The 16,968-nt window shown below is 44.0% G+C and overlaps 1 protein-coding gene across 5 annotated transcripts in view; it reads left to right on the forward strand.

The window, feature by feature from the left end:
* The window catches only part of LOC137349461 (disco-interacting protein 2 homolog C), a 635,092-nt gene that overhangs the window by 606,525 nt on the left and 11,599 nt on the right, over positions 1–16,968 (forward strand). For all 5 annotated transcript variants that reach the window (XM_068014972.1, XM_068014974.1, XM_068014973.1 and 2 more), the window contains one exon: positions 3,252–3,309. In XM_068014972.1, coding sequence (XP_067871073.1) covers positions 3,252–3,309 — 58 coding nt within the window. The remainder of the gene's footprint in view (positions 1–3,251; positions 3,310–16,968) is intronic.

A 16,968-nucleotide genomic window follows, 5' to 3' on the forward strand; every position in this document is an offset into this window, starting at 1 on the left:
AGGCAAATGTGATATGATCATTGCTTAGAAATAAATAAATAAAGGCTAGTACTTTAAACTTAAATAAGGGCAATTATGAGGGCATGAAAGCAGAGCTAGCTAAAGTGAACTGGCAAATCAAGTTAAAGGATAGGTCAGTAGAGATGCAGTGGCAGACATTTAAGGCGATATTTCAGAATACACAGAATAGATACATTTCAACGAGAAAGCAAAATTCCAAGGGTGGGACCCGCCATCCGTGGTTAACTAAAACTGTTAAAGATAGTATCAAACTTAAAGAAAAAGCCCATAATTGCGCAAAGATGGGAGGCAGATCAGAAGATTGGACAGAATACAAAAACAGCAAAGAATTAATAAAAGATTGGTAAGGAAGGTAAAATCAGAGTACAAGAGAAAGCTAGTTAGAAATATAAAGACAAATAGTAATAGTTTCTTCAGATATTTAAAAAAGGAAAGGGTTAACAAAGTTGGTCCTATAAAAAGTGAGTCTGGGGAATTAATAATGGATAATAAGGAGATGGCAGATGAATTGAACAGATACTTTGCATCGATCTTCACTATTGAGGATGCACGTAACATCACAGTATTATCTGTAAGTCAGGAAATGGAAGGGAGGGGAGGAACTCAACAAAATTACAATCACCAGAGAAGTGGTACTGAATAAATTGTTGGAGCTGCAGGCTAACAAGTCCCCGGATCCTGATGGACTTCATCCTAGGGTGTTAAAAGAAGTAGCTAGTGAGATAGTTGATGGGTTAGTTTTAATTTTCCAAAATTCCCTATATTCGGAGAAGGTTCCGTTAGATTGGAAAATAGCGACTGTAACTCCTTTATTCAAAAAGGGAGGGAGACAGAAAGCAGGAAACTACAGGCCAGTTAGCTTAATATCTGCCTTATGGAAAATGTTAGAAGCTATTGTTAAAGGTGGTATAGCAGGGCACTTAAAAAAAAATTCAAGATAATCAGGCAGAGTCAACATGGTTTTGTGAAAGGAAAATCCTGTTTAACCAATTGATTGGAGTTCTTTGAGGGAGTTACATGTGCTGTGGATAAAGGGGAACCGGTGTACTTAGATTTCCTGAAGGCATTTGATAAGGTGCCACATAAAAGGTTATTGCAGAAAATAAAATCTCATGTTGTAGGGGGTAGCATATTGGCATGAATAGAAGATTGACTAGCTGGCAGGAAACAGAGAGTAGGCATAAATGGGTCATTTTGTGGTTGGCAAGATGTAACGAGTGGTGTGCCACAGGGATCAGTGTTGGGGCCTCAACTTTTTGCAATTTAAATAAATGACTTCGATGAAGGGACCGAAGGTATGGTTGCTAAATTTGCTGATGACACAAAGATAGGTAGGAAAGTAACTTGTGAAGAGGACATAAGGAGGCTACAAAAGGATATAGATAGGTTAAGTGAGTGGGCAAAGACCTGGCAAATGGAGTATAATGTGGGAAAATGTGAAATTGTCCATTTTGGCAGGAAGAATAAAAAAGAAGCATATTATCTAAATGGTGAGAGGTTGCAGAGCTCTGAGATGCAGAGAGATCTGAGTGTCCTCGGCATGAGTCACAAAAGGTTAGTATGCAGGTGCAGCACGTAAATAGGAAAGCTAATAGAATATTATTGTTTATCACGAGGGAAATTGAATACAAAAGTAGGGAGGTTATGCTTCAGCTATACAGGGCATTGGTGAGACCTGGAATACTGTGTACAATACTGGTCTCCTTATTTAAGGAAGGATGTAAATGTGTTGGAGGCAGTACAGAGAATGTTTACTAAGCTAATACTGGAATGGGCGGGCAGTCTTACGAGGAAAGATTGGACAGGCTAGGCTTGTATCCGCTGGAATTTAGAAGAGTAATTGGCGACTTGATTGAAACATATAAGGTCCTGAGGGGTCTTGACAGGGTGGATGTGGAAAGGATATTTCCCCTTGTGGGAGAATCTAGAACTGGGGTCACTGTTTAAAAATAAGGGGTCGCCCATTTAAGACAGAGATGAGGAGAAATATTTTTCTCTGAGAGTCGTGAATCTTTGAAACTCTCTTCCTCAAAAGGCGGTGGAAGCAGAGTCTTTGAATATTTTTAAAGCAGAGGTAGATAGATTCTTGATAAGAAAGGGGGTGAAAGGTTATCAGAGGTAGGTGGAAATGCGGAGTAATCAGTTCAGCCATGAACCTACTGAATGGCGGAGCAGACTCAAAGGGCCAAGTGGCCTACTCCTGCTCCGAATTCATATGTTAGTATGGTGTTTGTTTGATCAATTTCAACCAGAGTATAGTCTGCACTTTAAAGATCAGTACAAAAAAAACAAATAGGCAAACTGTTGGAAAAGTCTACCCTACTGCAACAAATCAATTAACTGAACCATATAGTGGAGAAAGCAAGGTTTTAAACAATCGCTGCTATTTAAATTGCATAGAGCACTGCAAAACAAAGCACTGTTATTGATGAATGCAACTACATAGAATCTTATTGAAGTGTATTTATGGAAATCCTATGTTTATTGACTCGCTTAATGTTTATTGAAGATGTACAATTGCGTGGAACGTTTAATAAATATGAAATATGTGATTTTAAACCTGCTCTGACAATTGTTGCTTCACCACTGAAAGTGGTTGCAATTTTAAGTTTTAGGCTTGTGTAGCCCAAATCACATTGAATGTGAGAATCTGAGTTGTAATTCTGTGTATAGTCCATAATTGTAAAATGGTACAGCCTAGTGAAAACAAAAATGCGCAATTGCATGGATAATTGGCGTCTGTGAGGGCTTTCAAATTGCTCCCAACATTTGATAACTTATGTAGTATTTAAATTCATGTGGGCTTTTTATTCAGTTGTTATCAGCATGAGTTAAAGAAATAGTCAGCTATGAATTATAGCTGGCAGAAGATATGAAAACTGATAGTTATCTTGAAAAGAATTATTGATTCTAAAGCAGTTTGACAGGAATGCATCTTCCTGTGATTGAGTACCAAGCACTAGAAAAAGTAAATGAGAGACTTAATGTGATAAAGGGTGTCCTAGAGGTCGATAAAATAACAGTAGAGCTGTCGTTTTGTTGCCTTTTTCCCTGTTCAGTTGATTTTCCTGGTATTGATTTCAAAACAGATTATCTAAACCTACCTTTGGAGAAATCTTGTGAAATGGCTGTTGAATATATTTGTGGCAGTTTAGAGTGTTGTACAACATGGGTATAGCTGTTAGCAGAAGCAAACAAGACATTGGTTTTTAACCCATTGTTGCTTACAGGGTCCGTTTAGTGGAAAGAGGATCTCCTCATAGCCTGCCGCTAATGGAGTCTGGAAAAGTGAGTAACAGATTCTATTTTGCAATGTCGAATTTAAAAACAAAAAGACAAATATTAAGATGTTCAGATTCAGGTGTGTTTTTTAAAAAATATGCATATTAAGTTTTATGCTCATCGAGGTGAAGGATGGCCCACAAAAGGAATAAAATAGTTGATCACTTTTGGTTGATTTTAACTTGTCTCTACCACATCTGACCCGGGGTAAGATGGAAACTGAAGACCCTGTACCTCTGCCTGAACCTCAGATAAACATTCCTTACTGCACCATTTTAACATTTGAAATACCAGCCATCTTTAACTTGAGATCACCAATTTGGTTTATTTTCTGTTTATTCTTGCCATGAGGAAATGAATTGAAATTACCCCAAATTAATATCACGTGAAACTCATGCAACTGGCAGAGAAATCTTCAATCAATCAATTTTGCCTGAGTTCGGCCAGAGTTGAAAGAACAGTGTTTTGGCAGATTCTGCCAACCAGTCTTCTAATGGCCTCAGTGTTTAACACAAACATTCTGTCTTTATTATTCATTTACTTTGAAGGCGAGACTCCTTCCTATTAATTTATTTTCCCCCATTAGTGTGGTGGTGTAGTGTACTGAAGTGCATAGATGCCTTAGTAATATGGGGGAATGCATTGATCTCGTGTGTTGTTGTGAAAAGGAAACCAGCAGCTGTCTTGAATGGAGAGAGAAGAATGGAAAGCTAGCCATTTCAGGGCCACTGGCACATAACTCCAATCAGCTGACTTGGGCAGATTTGGTGGAGGATAGGTAAACTTCATCATCCTCCTTGACAGTGAAAATATGGTTGGAGAGGGAACTTGTTTAGAATTTTAACTGAAAGATGTAGACTCCAATGCACTTAACCACCTTATACCCATGTGCTGGACAAGTACATTTTTTTTTTTAGATACACCTGATAAACTGGTGAGCTGGGCCAGTTGTATGACCTGGTCACCCCACCCTATGGAAAACTCAGCATCCGGCAGGGGCTTGCAACTGGAAATGGGGACAGAAACATGGGTGCAGTTACCGGCCTGAAAAACCTGCTGTTGCAAGATTAGCCATTAGCTTTGGGGACTTCCAGCTGTAGTCAGAGGACAACAGCCAGAATGCTTCCAGGCTTTGAAAAACCATGAAGATAATTAAAAAGAAAGTAGACTTTGGCCTCCTTTGTCTTGTTGCCTGACTCCTTCAAAATTTCTTCTGGGGAGGTTCCAGCTACGAGGCCTAATGCCAGCATATTTGAATATCCCTCAGAATGGGTGCCTTTCTGTCATATCTGAAGGAGATGGATTCTGGAGGACCAGGATTGCCCTGTCATACCTTGTTTCCATGGCAGTGTCTGTTGTAGCTGCAAAGCCAAGGCCATCTGTCTGGCAAAGGCTCGAAAATGCCTTTTTCCTTTCCTTAATACCTATGAACCTGAGTCTACCCCAAGTACTATGGAGAGAAGTTTTGGGGTCAAAGTGACTGTTTAACTTATTTATTGAAATTAAGTGATTGGCTTCACCATCATAATGAAAACTATTTGAACTTCAAAAGTTGAATTTCTGCACTAGCAAAATTTCTTTTTTTTTGTCAGAAGTAAATGATTTGCAAAAACTACTGTGCATAGTATTAGTTGTTATCTATTATAGTAAAGGATATAAAGCAATGGAAAAGGTAGATTCACTTGGATGTTACCAGGGATTTGAGAGGGTCTTAGAGTGGTTGCAGTTATGAAGGGATATTTGAGAACTTAGGCCATTTTCATTAGAGTTGAGAAGTTTGAGACACCCCCCCCCACCCCCAGATACAGGTTTTGTAAGGTTATCAGCAGTTATGATAGAATTATAATAAACTGGTAAGCAAAATATTACATTTAAGATAAATACAGAATTGAAGAGGAAATTTGAGAAAATCACAGTAATGTGGCCTTAATGAGCATTATCAGATGTTTCAACTGTTTTATTTTACTAGTTTGACTCCCCATTTTATTTTGGGCAGGGAGTATCAAAGAAAAGGACAAAACTGGTGGTTTTTATCTCCTGGTTTTCTGTAACTTCAATTCCAGTCTTTGATTTTGTTGCCATTAAAATGGCAACAGAAAACATCCCCTTCCTGTCTCAACCTTCGCTCAAAGCCTCATGTATAGGAACTTCAAAATGTAGCTGCTGAAAATCCAAATAATTTTTACCATCTCAATTTTCCTCAGACACAATGTTAATTACCTTCTAAGCAAATCCAGTAAATTTGTGAGATGTGACCTACTACTTCTAGGTCTACACTCTCTGCTCCAGATAACCTGAGCACTCTTTGAACGAGTGCCAAAAACAAAATGGAATAAATGCTCCTGAGCATTTTCGTAATTAATACTTTTGGATCACATCTGTAATTCCTCGAGTTCCTCCTTCGAACCTTAACGTCATAATTACATTTACTGTCCTCCAGTCACAGGTTCAGTTCCTAAGAATATTAATCTGAGCTCGCCTATTTCCTCACACAGTTCCTAGTGGATTGCAAGGTATTCCAGATATTGTATATACTTAATTCCTTAAGTCTATTCATCCACATGCTTTATTGACCTTTGCGACAGTCTGAGGACTTGATGCGATGCTATATAGATGTAAGTTCTCACTGGGTTGTTCTTTCTCATAAGTCATACATCAAAGTGCTGTTAGTCCTGACGAGTTAAGCAGAAGGGAAGCAGGGCTAAAAACGTTTTCAGACTTACTGGTATCTTTGGAATCAGTTGTATAAAGTTGTGACACCTTTTGAATTGCATTTTTATTTGTTTATTCTTGAGGATGACATTTTTATTCTTTCACGGGATGTGGATGTCACTGGCTAGGCCAGCATTTATTGCCCATTCCCTCATTGCCCTTGAGAAGGTGGTGGTGAGCTGCTGCCTTGTCCATGTGGGGTAGATACACTCACAGTGGTATTAGGAAGAGAGTTTCAGGATTTTGACTCAGCAACAGTGAAGGAACAGCGATATAGTTCCAAGTCAGGATGGTATGTGGCTTGGAGGGGAACTTGCAGGTGCTGGCATTCCCATCCATCTGCTGCCGTTGTCCTTTAGGTGGTAGAGGTCGTGGGTTTGGAAGGTGCTGTCAAAGGAGCCTTGGTGAAATGCTGCAGTGCATCTTGTCGATGGTAAACACTGCTGTCACTGTGTGTCAGTGGTGGAGGGTGTGAATGTTGAAGGTGGTGGATGGGGTGCCAGTCAGGTGGGCTGCTTTGTCCTGGATGATGTTGAGCTTCTTGAGTATTGTTGGAGCTGCACTTATCCCAGGGAAGTGGAGAGTATTCCCTCACACTCGTGACTTGTGCCTTGTAGATGATAGACAGGCTTTGGGGGAGTCAGGTGATGAGTTACTCGCCACAGAATTCGCAGCCTCTGACGTGCTTCTGTAGCCACAACATTTATGTGGCTGGTGCAGTTCAGTTTCTGGTTATTGGTAACCCCCAGGATGTTGATAGTGGGGGGATTCAACAATGGTAATGCCATTGAATGTCAAGGGAAGATGGTTGGTTTCTCTCTTGTTGGAGATGGTCATTGCCTGGCACTTATTTGGCGAAAATGTTACTTGCCACTTAGCCCAAGCCTGGATATTGTCTAGGTCTTGCTGCATATGGGCATGGACTGCTTCAGTATCTGAGGTGTCACGAATGGTGCTGACCATTGTGCAATCATCAACGAACATCCCCACTTCTAACCTTATGATGGAGGGCAGGTCATTGATGAAGCAGCTGAAGATGGTTGGGCCTAGGACACTACCCTGAGGAACTCCTGCAGTGATGTCCTGGGACTGAGATGATTGACCTCCAACAACCACAACCATCTTCCTTATCTTCCTTTGTCCTAGGTATGACTTCAGCCAGTGGAGAGTGGAGACATGTTTGCATATGTGAGCTATAAGGAAACAGTTTTAAAAATATAACCGTAAAATAAAATATGCTTTTGCTCTAGATCTTCAGGATTTTGTTCCAACAAAATTGAGCATGCCCACCCCTGCCAGTGAACATTTCCCTGCATCCTTTAATGTTTTTCCTTTTCTAAAACTAATGTAATTCCCTAATTAACGATGTTGCATTTTCTGCCTCAGTATCCCTACGTGAAGAAGCACTCTATGTTCTCATACCCCTCCGTGCAAAAACACTAACATCTAATTCCTTGATTCTTGATGATGTTGAATCTATGCTTGTGTGTTATCAATTCACCAACCCATAGAAACAACCTATCACAGTTTACCCTTTCAAAACCTTTCATACTTTTGAAAATGTCTAATGGATCCCACCCATTAATTACCTCTGTACAAGTGAAAGCAGCCCCAATATGTTGACCCTTTCTTCAAAACTCTAATTCCTCATGCCCAGTATCATTCTGGTGAATCTTGGTTGTATCCTTTCCATGGCTCTCATGCTTATCCTGCAGTGGTACCCAATCACTGTTTTGTACAAAATCAACATTATTTTCTTTTATATCTAGTGCTTCCATTTATGAAACTCTGAATCCTTCTGGTTTTTGTGTTTAAACAATCCCACCCTTAAATCTGCACCCCCTGCATCTTCCGCTGTTAAAGCTAGTTCTAGCCTAGAAATTAATATAATTATGTAAATTTAAGTGCAGTCTACAAAACATAGACAATGCACACAATTTGTAATTTATCTTTAGTAATAAAACAGGAAATGCTGATAGCATATGTGGATAGAGAAACAACGTTAACATTTCAGGTCAATGATCTTTCATCAGAAATGAAATGAAAGATCATCAAGTCTGTTTCTCTCCCCCAGATGCTGTCTGACCTGCTGAGTGTTTCCAACATATTGTGGGTTTTTTTCAGATTTCCAACATCCATATAATCCACTTTTGTTCCTGCTTTCAAAACTGGAAGGTTGATTACAAGCGTAAGGGCAAATACTTATTGTGGATCTATAAAACAATCTTTCAAAATCAGGAAATTACCATATCAATGAATTGGAGAGCTGGATTTAGTGAGGTCATTTGGAGCGGGTTGACGGCGTGGGTGGCTGGAGAATAGCATCAGACGCATCTGCCCGGAAATCTGGCATCAATTCTGGATTTCGTTAGCGGCGGGAAAGCACCAAGGCAGCGTTGCTGCCCTGACGTGACAGGACTGCAATTGGAGAGCAGTTGGTTTCAATACATTAGTATGTAATTGATTGTGATTCAATGGGGAGCTTGGAATTAAGTGGGCGACGGGCGGCCCTCGTGCCTTTGGATTCCCGGCCATTGAAAGCTGGCAACACCGTGGTGAGGCCTCAGTGCTGCGATGGGTAGGCAGCCATGACCAGCACTGCATTGTCATCCTAGACTGGTGTGGACTCTGCATGGGTGGACTTGGTCTCAGGCGGCAGTAGTGGGGGAGCTTGGTCTCAGGTAGCAGGGGATCTCAGTCTTGGGTGAAAGGGTCAGGTGGCCATATTGCTGAGTGAGAGGGTTGGGTGGCCATACTATCAGTGAGAGGCTTAGCTCTCAGCAAGAGTGGGCACTAAGAACCATTAGCGAGACAGCCAAGAGGATTAGTAAAGGGAAAGCTGCCAAGGCAGGTTTGTCTCTGCAAGGACAGCGCTCTGGAGGCCTACTGATCACCTGGCATGGGTCTTGTACATCCTGTATTTTTGCAACCCCATGGCATGGCTCAGGGCCTCTGTTGGAGGGAGGGCCAGGAGGCAGCTGTGCCTGCCCTTGTAGCTCCACGACAAGAGCAACAGCAGCCAGCCATGCCAAGAAGGGCCTTTCTGTACCAGAGAGTGTTGTTGGCATCCTTCCATCTATGAAAGATGATGGATGCACAACAAGCAATCTATTTAAGTGGGGTGTCATCTCTTGATGGTTGTAAAAGCCAATCCTTGAGAGGCAGGTTCTGCCACAAGCGCCGCACGTGAAGCTGCTAAATGACGTTGTGAATGTTGTTTTCAGTGGTGGCGTCTGTTGCCAAGTTGCTGTCGCCACTGGTCGTCGTGGTAGTGCATGCCAGTCCACAAAATGTGTCACCATTTCCCTCCTTGGCCCGCTAATGACCTTCATGTCACACTTGCAAACATCCTTCAAGTGCAGCTTTGGGCACCCCTCTGGTTGTCTGGCCCGGGCTACCTCACCATACAGAAGGTCCTTGGGTACGTGACTGTCTTCCATCCTGCGGACATGTCTGATCCACCGAAGCTGTCTCTGTTTGATTAGTGCCAACACACTTGGGAGCTCTGCCTGTGAGAGGACTGCCACATTTGTGATTTTGAGCTGCCAGGATATACCCATAATGTACCACAGGCAGCGAAGATGGAAATTTTTGAGCATCTTTACCTGGTAGCTGTAAGCTACCCATGTTTCACAGCCATACAGCAAAGTACTGAGAACACAGACCTTATAAACCATCAGCTTGGTCCTAGGGGTCAGTTTGGTGTTATCCCATGCACGTTCTGCGAGCCTGCCAAAGGTGGTAGCTGCTTTCCCTATGTGTCTATTGATCTCTGCGTTAAGTGACAGCTTGTCTGTCACCATGGACCCAAGATAGCAGAATTTGCTAACCTCTTCCAGTGGGGTGTAGTTTATTGTGATCAGGGGCAGAGATGCAACACCTTGACCCATGACCACGGTTTTCTTGACATTGATAGTCAAGGAGAACAAGTTACAGGCATGGAAGAGGCAGTCCGTGAGTCTTTGTAGCTGAGTTTCTGTGTGAGAGACTAGTGCAGCATCATCAATGTAAAGGAGTTCTCTGATCAGGACACGATATGTCTTTGTCTTCGCTTTCAGCCTTGATCGATTGTAGAGCTTGCTGTCTGACCTCATGTGCAAGTAGACACCTTCCATGTCTGCAGGGAAGGCAAAAGTCAACAGCATGGAGAAGAAGATGCCAAATAGAGTGGGGGCTAGGACACAGCCCTGTTTCTTCACTCTGACACTCTCGTTAATGGAGCAATCAAACTGTAGTGCAGTGCATGTTGTCCTGGAAGGAGTGAATGAGACTGAGGAGCTTCAGTGGACAGCCAATTATTCCCAAAATCTTGTATAGCCCGGCTCTGCTGATGGTGTCAGATGCCTTAGTGAGATCTCTTGTAACTGGCGTAGGGAGAAGATCATATCTGCAGTAGATCTGCCAGCACGGAAACCGCACTATGCTTCTGGGCAAGTTAATGGAGTGTTTTAAGTATGACCCTGGCAAAGGCCTTCCCCATGATACGAAGTAGTGAGATGACCCTGTAGTTGCTTCAGTCTCCTCTGTCATTATTGATTTTTTAAAGTGTGATGATTTTGCCGTCACGCATCTCCTGTGGAGAAGGAGCAGGTCATAAAAATGTGGTAATAGATGGGACTTTCCGTACTTGAGTAGTTTGGCTAGGATTCCGTCCTTGCCAAGTGTCCTTCTGTTTGCTAGGCAGCCTCTGGCCTTCTTGAGCTCCAGTGATGAGGGTTCTTTGTCTAACTCAGTGTCATGCAGGCCCCCACCTGCCAAGAATGAGGCATATTAATTTTGTCATATGAACATTGATTTTAAACTGTTACTGGAGTGAAGAAAGGACTTGTTAAAAAAAAAATCACCAGACACTTGGCTGGAAAAACATTTTTTGCATACTAACAGACAGTGCTTGGAGGGACAAAGAGGCCATTCCCTGCTCCAATCTAACCCACAATGGACTTTGAGCACCAGGTATTGTGTGTAAGAAGAGACATTCCAGGGTCAGCTAAGACAAGAGAATCACAAACAGACATGGTCAGACCAGCTAGTCACATGCTTAGCAACCTGGGTTTTTCTGAATTGTACAAAGAGTTTGAACTGAGAAAGACTGTTGGCTCCTGAAGTGAGAAGACCTCTCCTGTCTGCTCCCTTCTCTTTCTCACAAGCCTCTGGACCCACTGCGGACACCTGAACCTAGAGAGAAAAGTCTCCTACATCGAATAAAGTTTAAGAAAAATACTGGGACCCAACAAAAAGCAAGACCTACCTACAATCAAGGACTTTACAGCGAGTTCGAAGAACAGTAACCAAAACCATCTTCAGATATTGCCTCAAACTTGTCAACTTTATTTCTTCTCTTTTCTGTCTCTATCTGCAAGTGTGTATCCCGTATGCATGCTAGCATGGGCGCTTCGCATATCCGTAGGCGTTAAATGAATTAGAGTTTAAGTTTAATAAAGTTCAACCTTTTTTCTTTAACCCTAAGAAAACCTGTTTGGCTAATTTCTTTCTCTTATAATTGGAAGTTAGTGGACAAGGATTCACCAAGAGGGAGCTAAAAAAAAAAGTGTTACAGAAAAACCAGGTGAAGGCTGAGGGGGGACCCTAGGCCCCTTTCTCACCTGCTCGTAACACTCATCCATGACAGGAAGTTGCGGGAGAGCATCAAATGCAAACTGGAAGATGTCTGACTCTCAGGAGTACAGCTCACAGTAGTGTTCAGTGCAGCCAAACATCTGTTTACTTCTGTTGGTCAGTACTTCACCATCTGCCAACTTCAGGAGAGTAAATTTGGTGATGACAGAGCCAAGCGTCCTCTTGATCCCTTCATACATAGCTTATAGATTTCCTTCATGTTACAACTGAGATGGGGAGGAGTGCACTGTTGTTTCTAGTTCCACTTCTCCACAGGTCACAACATATATTTAAATGTTTACCAATTACCGATACGGTCAATCATATACTCAAGTCTTTATCCCCAAATAAAATACACCAACCAGGTTTCTTCAATAAACAATAAAACTATAAGTTTATTATAAAACAAGACTTATCCAGTAACAAAGCAAAGCATCAACAAACAGATTGGAATATGAAAATTTCCTTTTAAAAATACCCCTCCATGCACACACACCGGTTAACTGAAAAAGAGATTTTCTCTGCAGAGCTCTTTTACAATAAAAAGGAATACTTTGGCCAAATACTTGCTAATTCTTGAAGAAAAAAAGAGAAGATATGGAAGGATATCAGTTGTCCCTTTTGGTCTGGCATCCGGTTATATGGCGACGGATCACTGGGATCTTTTCTGGAGCAGTTTATTCTGGAGATGTCGAGAAGTAGTCTGGTAGGATTTCCAGGAGAAATGTAGCATCAGGGGTTTCAGTTATCCCACTCTGGATTCACAGGTTTTTCAAAGAGGTGGAGAAGGAGGAGCTGACACACTGGATTTCTCTGGGTCTCTCAGAGAGGTACAGGAAAGATGAGCCGGGGGTTTCTCCCTTGGCAGGTTGATCTTCAAATGCTTTTCAACACAGTCCACACCCGAACCAGAAAGTCAACACAATATCTCAAAAGCGAAACCCCAAACAGCAAGTCAGAACCTCCTGATCATCATAAATCTTGACGCCACTTCTCTTGTAAACATCTTCCCCAAGTCACCAAGGTTTCTGTTTATTGAGCTTAAGGCATGTGACTTCCAGTAAAGATTATTTTCAAACAAGACCTCTCAGAGACCCTGGTAAAAAAAAAAAAATCCATGGAGTCTTTTTCAGTTTTCCCATATAAGCCAATGTCTGAAGCACTTTCATAACAACTTGACATCAGTTGATCCAGTGTTCGTTTGCACAGTATCTCCCTGCCCTTTGCATGGCTCTCTTGGCTACTTTCAGGTCGTGCAGTCTCTTAACTGTTGGGTTTATATTGTGCATCATGTAGGCTTTTTGTTTGCATCAGTGACAGATATCATCTCAGCTGAATAGGTCTCAAGCCAGTCCTTGTTGCAGATTCCGACTTTATCAAATGATGCTTCTGCTGCTTCATAGATGATTGAGTTTAGTGACTTCCAAGCCGCCGATACCAGCATCAGTGCTTCCTGTTAAGGCTTTAGTGGTTAGCAAGCATTCTAGCGATACTGCGAAGTACTGGTATTTGACATAATTGCTTGTGCAAGGAAAGTTGATACGTGGCAGACCGTCGTGTTTGAAACTGTGGAACTTTCGGGGGTGCACCTTCACTCTACTGCTGATAAGAGAGTGGTCAGTGTCGCAATCTGTGCTGTGGTAGGTGCAGATATGAAGAGCACTGGGCAGATCACACCTCCTTGTGATGACTAGATCTAGTTGGTGCCAATGTCCAGACCTTGGGTGATGCCATGATCCCTTGTGGCAATGTCTGCCCTGGAAGAAGGTGTTGGTGATGCAGATTTCATTCAGCGCACAAAGCTCAAGAAGGCGTTATCCGTTGTTGTTGATCTTGCACACCCTATGACGACTGAGGCACGTTGGCCATGAATAACTGTCTGCCCCAACACATGAATTGAAGTCACCCTGGGCGAATAGCCTCTCACCATTTGTGATGTTCTTCAGAATGTCACCTAGGGAATCATTAGCAATGCTCTTTATCTGAGATGCTGGCGCCAGAATTAGTGCATAGACACATATGATGTTGACTATGCCTCCATCAGATGATAGTCAGGCGATCATCAGCACTCTTTCCATGCCAGTAGAAGGTGTAATTAGCCTCTTGAATACATCCTGTGTCAGCTAATCTGGTTTCTTGTAGAGTGGCAATGTTGACACCAAGCTGGTGTAGCTCATGGTCAATCAGGGCTGTCTTGCGTACTCTTGCTGTGGAGTGTGGGTCTTTGTTCAATCAAGGGCACGTAGTCCTCACATTCCAGCTTCCAAGCTGAAAGGTTACCTCTTTTTGTTTGCTGTGTAGCTTAGGCATGGTTTTAGGAGGTGCAGACTTGCCTAGCATCTGCACCACCCTCTCGACCTCATAAGCTGGTGTCCAAAGGAAAGACGAAAGCTGATACGTCTGGGGCCTATTCAGTTGCAGGAGTTGCCAGGAGGTGCTAATTTGAGGGAAACACCAACCACCTAATGGGACTCCACTCCAGATTTTGTCATGTTTAGTCCCTTAGCCATTAGCTCTTGATGTTGTACTGGACTCGAATCAGGTACTTCCAAATGTCTGAGCGGCGTTGTCAGCGAAGACCACGGCTGTTCAAGGAGGCCGTCACTGACTTATGTGCCATGCTGCAGGATGAGTTGGGAGTTGTGACCTATGTGGTCACCCAAGGCCCGTGGCCTTGAAGATCGCTGTGGCACTTTTATGCATCTGGATCATTCCAAGGATCCACTGGGGACATATGTGGGGTCTCCCAGGCAGCAGCCCACCACTGCATCAAGGAGATGACCATTGCTCTGTACAAGAGCGACTGTGCACTGCTGGACCAACCCTGACAAACATAGAAGTCTCTCTGATTCACAGGCCATTGCTGGATTCCCCAGGTACACGGTGTGATAGACAGCATGCATGTGGCCATCAAGGCTCCCTCAGTCTAGCCAGTCACCTTCATCAAGAGAAAAGGCTTCCATGCCATCAATGTTCAGTTGGTCTGTAACCACTGAAAGCATTTCCTGCAGTTGGGTGCCCGCTTCCCAGGAAGCAGCCCCAATGCCTGCATACTTCGACAGTCCCAGGTGTCACGGCTTATCCGGACCCCCGCTTGCCTTCAGGGATCAATTCTTGGGGACAAGGGCTACCCATTGAAGACATGGCTACTGATGCCTGTGAGGAACCCTTACACTGCAGCGGAGGAGAGGTACAACAATTGCCACGGCCCAACCCAAACAACCGTCGAGCAGACCATTGGCTGCTGAAGATGAGATTCCGTTGACTGGATTGATCCAGTGGAGCCTGCAGTATGTCCCAGGGAGGGTCTCGCATATCATGATGGTCTGCTGTGCTGTGCACAATCTAGCACTGCAAAGGAGGGAGGCCTTGCATGAGGAGGATATGATTGACTGCCACTCCTCAACCAATGAGGAGGGTGCTGAGCAAGCAGCACTGGATGTTGAAGCCCTTGCACCGGAGGCCAGGCAGATTGAGTGACGGGCCAAGGAGGAAAGAGACAGTCTCATAATTACCTGCTTCCAGCCATCATGGTGGCCTCTCAGAGAGAAATCAATAAAGACTCACCTCAATGCATTCAGTCTGTCACCTCCTTTCTATTTGTCTTCTGTGCCTAGCGCCCAGCAGAACCACATGCTTTGGCCCATGGGAGACACTAATTAAATGAAGGCTGTGCCTTCACTGGCAGCTGCTAAGGGGGAAGAGTGAAGTCAGCATCTCACAATTAAGGCCTAAAGAATAACCATTTTCCACAATGAAAGTTAACTTCAATAACAAAAAAAAAAATTGAGAAATTAAATAGCAAATGTTAAACATCTTTGAAACCACAATTGTTTCTAGGTGGTTTTCTTTATACGTTTGCAAGTGCTTCTACACGGTGTAACTCCTGTGCTAGCAGCTGGGCTGGAGGCTGCTGCTGACCAGGCTGCCCCTTGGCCTGGGATGACTTTGGTGACCGTCTTCTGGCTGCCTGAGGCCTGGAGGGTCCCAGCTGCCTGAGGGTTCCCCAGGCATCACGGGTACTGGAGCTGGGTTCACTGGCGGAGGGGCTGAGGAGCCACTGTCCACACTCAGCGCCCTGAGGGGATCCCCCAGCTGCGGAGGTCAGTCTCTCCTCCTCCCTTTCAAGACTCACTTGAACCTCCCTACTGACCAGAGAAGGGCGAGTTGCTGGAGAAGACTCCAGGTGCCTCATCCTTCTCTCGCCTTGCCATTGCTGCATAGAGCTCAAGGCCAAGGTGATGGTGTGCAGGTCTGCGCGCATTTGCAGGATCTGGCTGTCCATGAGGATCGCCAGCCTCTCAATAGAGGAAGACATATGCTCACATTCGTGAGACATGGCCGAACTCATGGCATGGATGGATTCCTCCATCATCCACTCAGGGCTGCACTTGCCCTCTAGCAGCTCCGCCATATGCTGCCTTACCTCTCTCTGCATCTCCAGCATGTCCTGCACTGTTGACACCAGAGGCTTGTCAGCATCCTGGGGCTCAGCATGAGCCTGGCCACCCACAGTCCTCCGACTATCAGAGGCCTTAGCTGTCTCAGCCTCAGCCAGCTGCACGGGCGTGTTTGCGGTGCTCTAACGAGTTTGTGACTCTAAATCTAAACCCAAGCGCAAACCCACTGAGGTGAAAGTATCTGCGCTGGTGGAAGGTGCAGGAGAGTCACATGACGGTGCATGCCCTGACTGCTGATCCTCCTCCAAGGTTGAATGATCTCCCCCTTCTGCTGGAGTTTTCTGCGGATGTCGATCTCCATGAGAGAGCGCAAACATGTGAGTTAGGCCGTGCAGATCTTGTCATCCATGCATAACTTAGATCTCCAGAAGTAAACTGTATATCGTTTGAATACATTACTCTCTCTCTTCCGCGGAGACTCCAGTCTCACCATCAGCTATTGCGCGGCTGCCCTGGGTCCCTGCTAATTCCAGCGCTGCCTCCTCAGCTGTTGAGCGAGGCCAGACGTCTGGTATTCCTCTTCCAGTCCGGGCTGTCTCCCTGCTGTTATGGGCCCTCTTGTCCTGCAAGTGGTAAGAGGGAGATAGTCATACTTCGCAGAGAGATCAACATGACAGTTCTGCTAGTGGCAGCCCCTCGTCCACTATATAGCTCATCTTCACATCCACTCTCGGGAGTTAATGTGGGTGATCTGTGACAGAAGGCGCCCTTAGGCTGAGATGCAGCCATGCATCTGTCAGGATGAGGTGATGCTTAAACCCCTTATGGTGCCTCCCTTCCCATGTTCCACTTCCTCCTGCATAACCATATGCAAACCCTAAAAAGGACAGAGTTATGGAGCAGTTACCTAGGCAAAACGAAGGAGGTTGTTGACCCT

This window comes from Heterodontus francisci, chromosome 2, assembly GCF_036365525.1.
Source record: "Heterodontus francisci isolate sHetFra1 chromosome 2, sHetFra1.hap1, whole genome shotgun sequence".
Lineage (NCBI taxonomy): Eukaryota > Metazoa > Chordata > Chondrichthyes > Heterodontiformes > Heterodontidae > Heterodontus > Heterodontus francisci.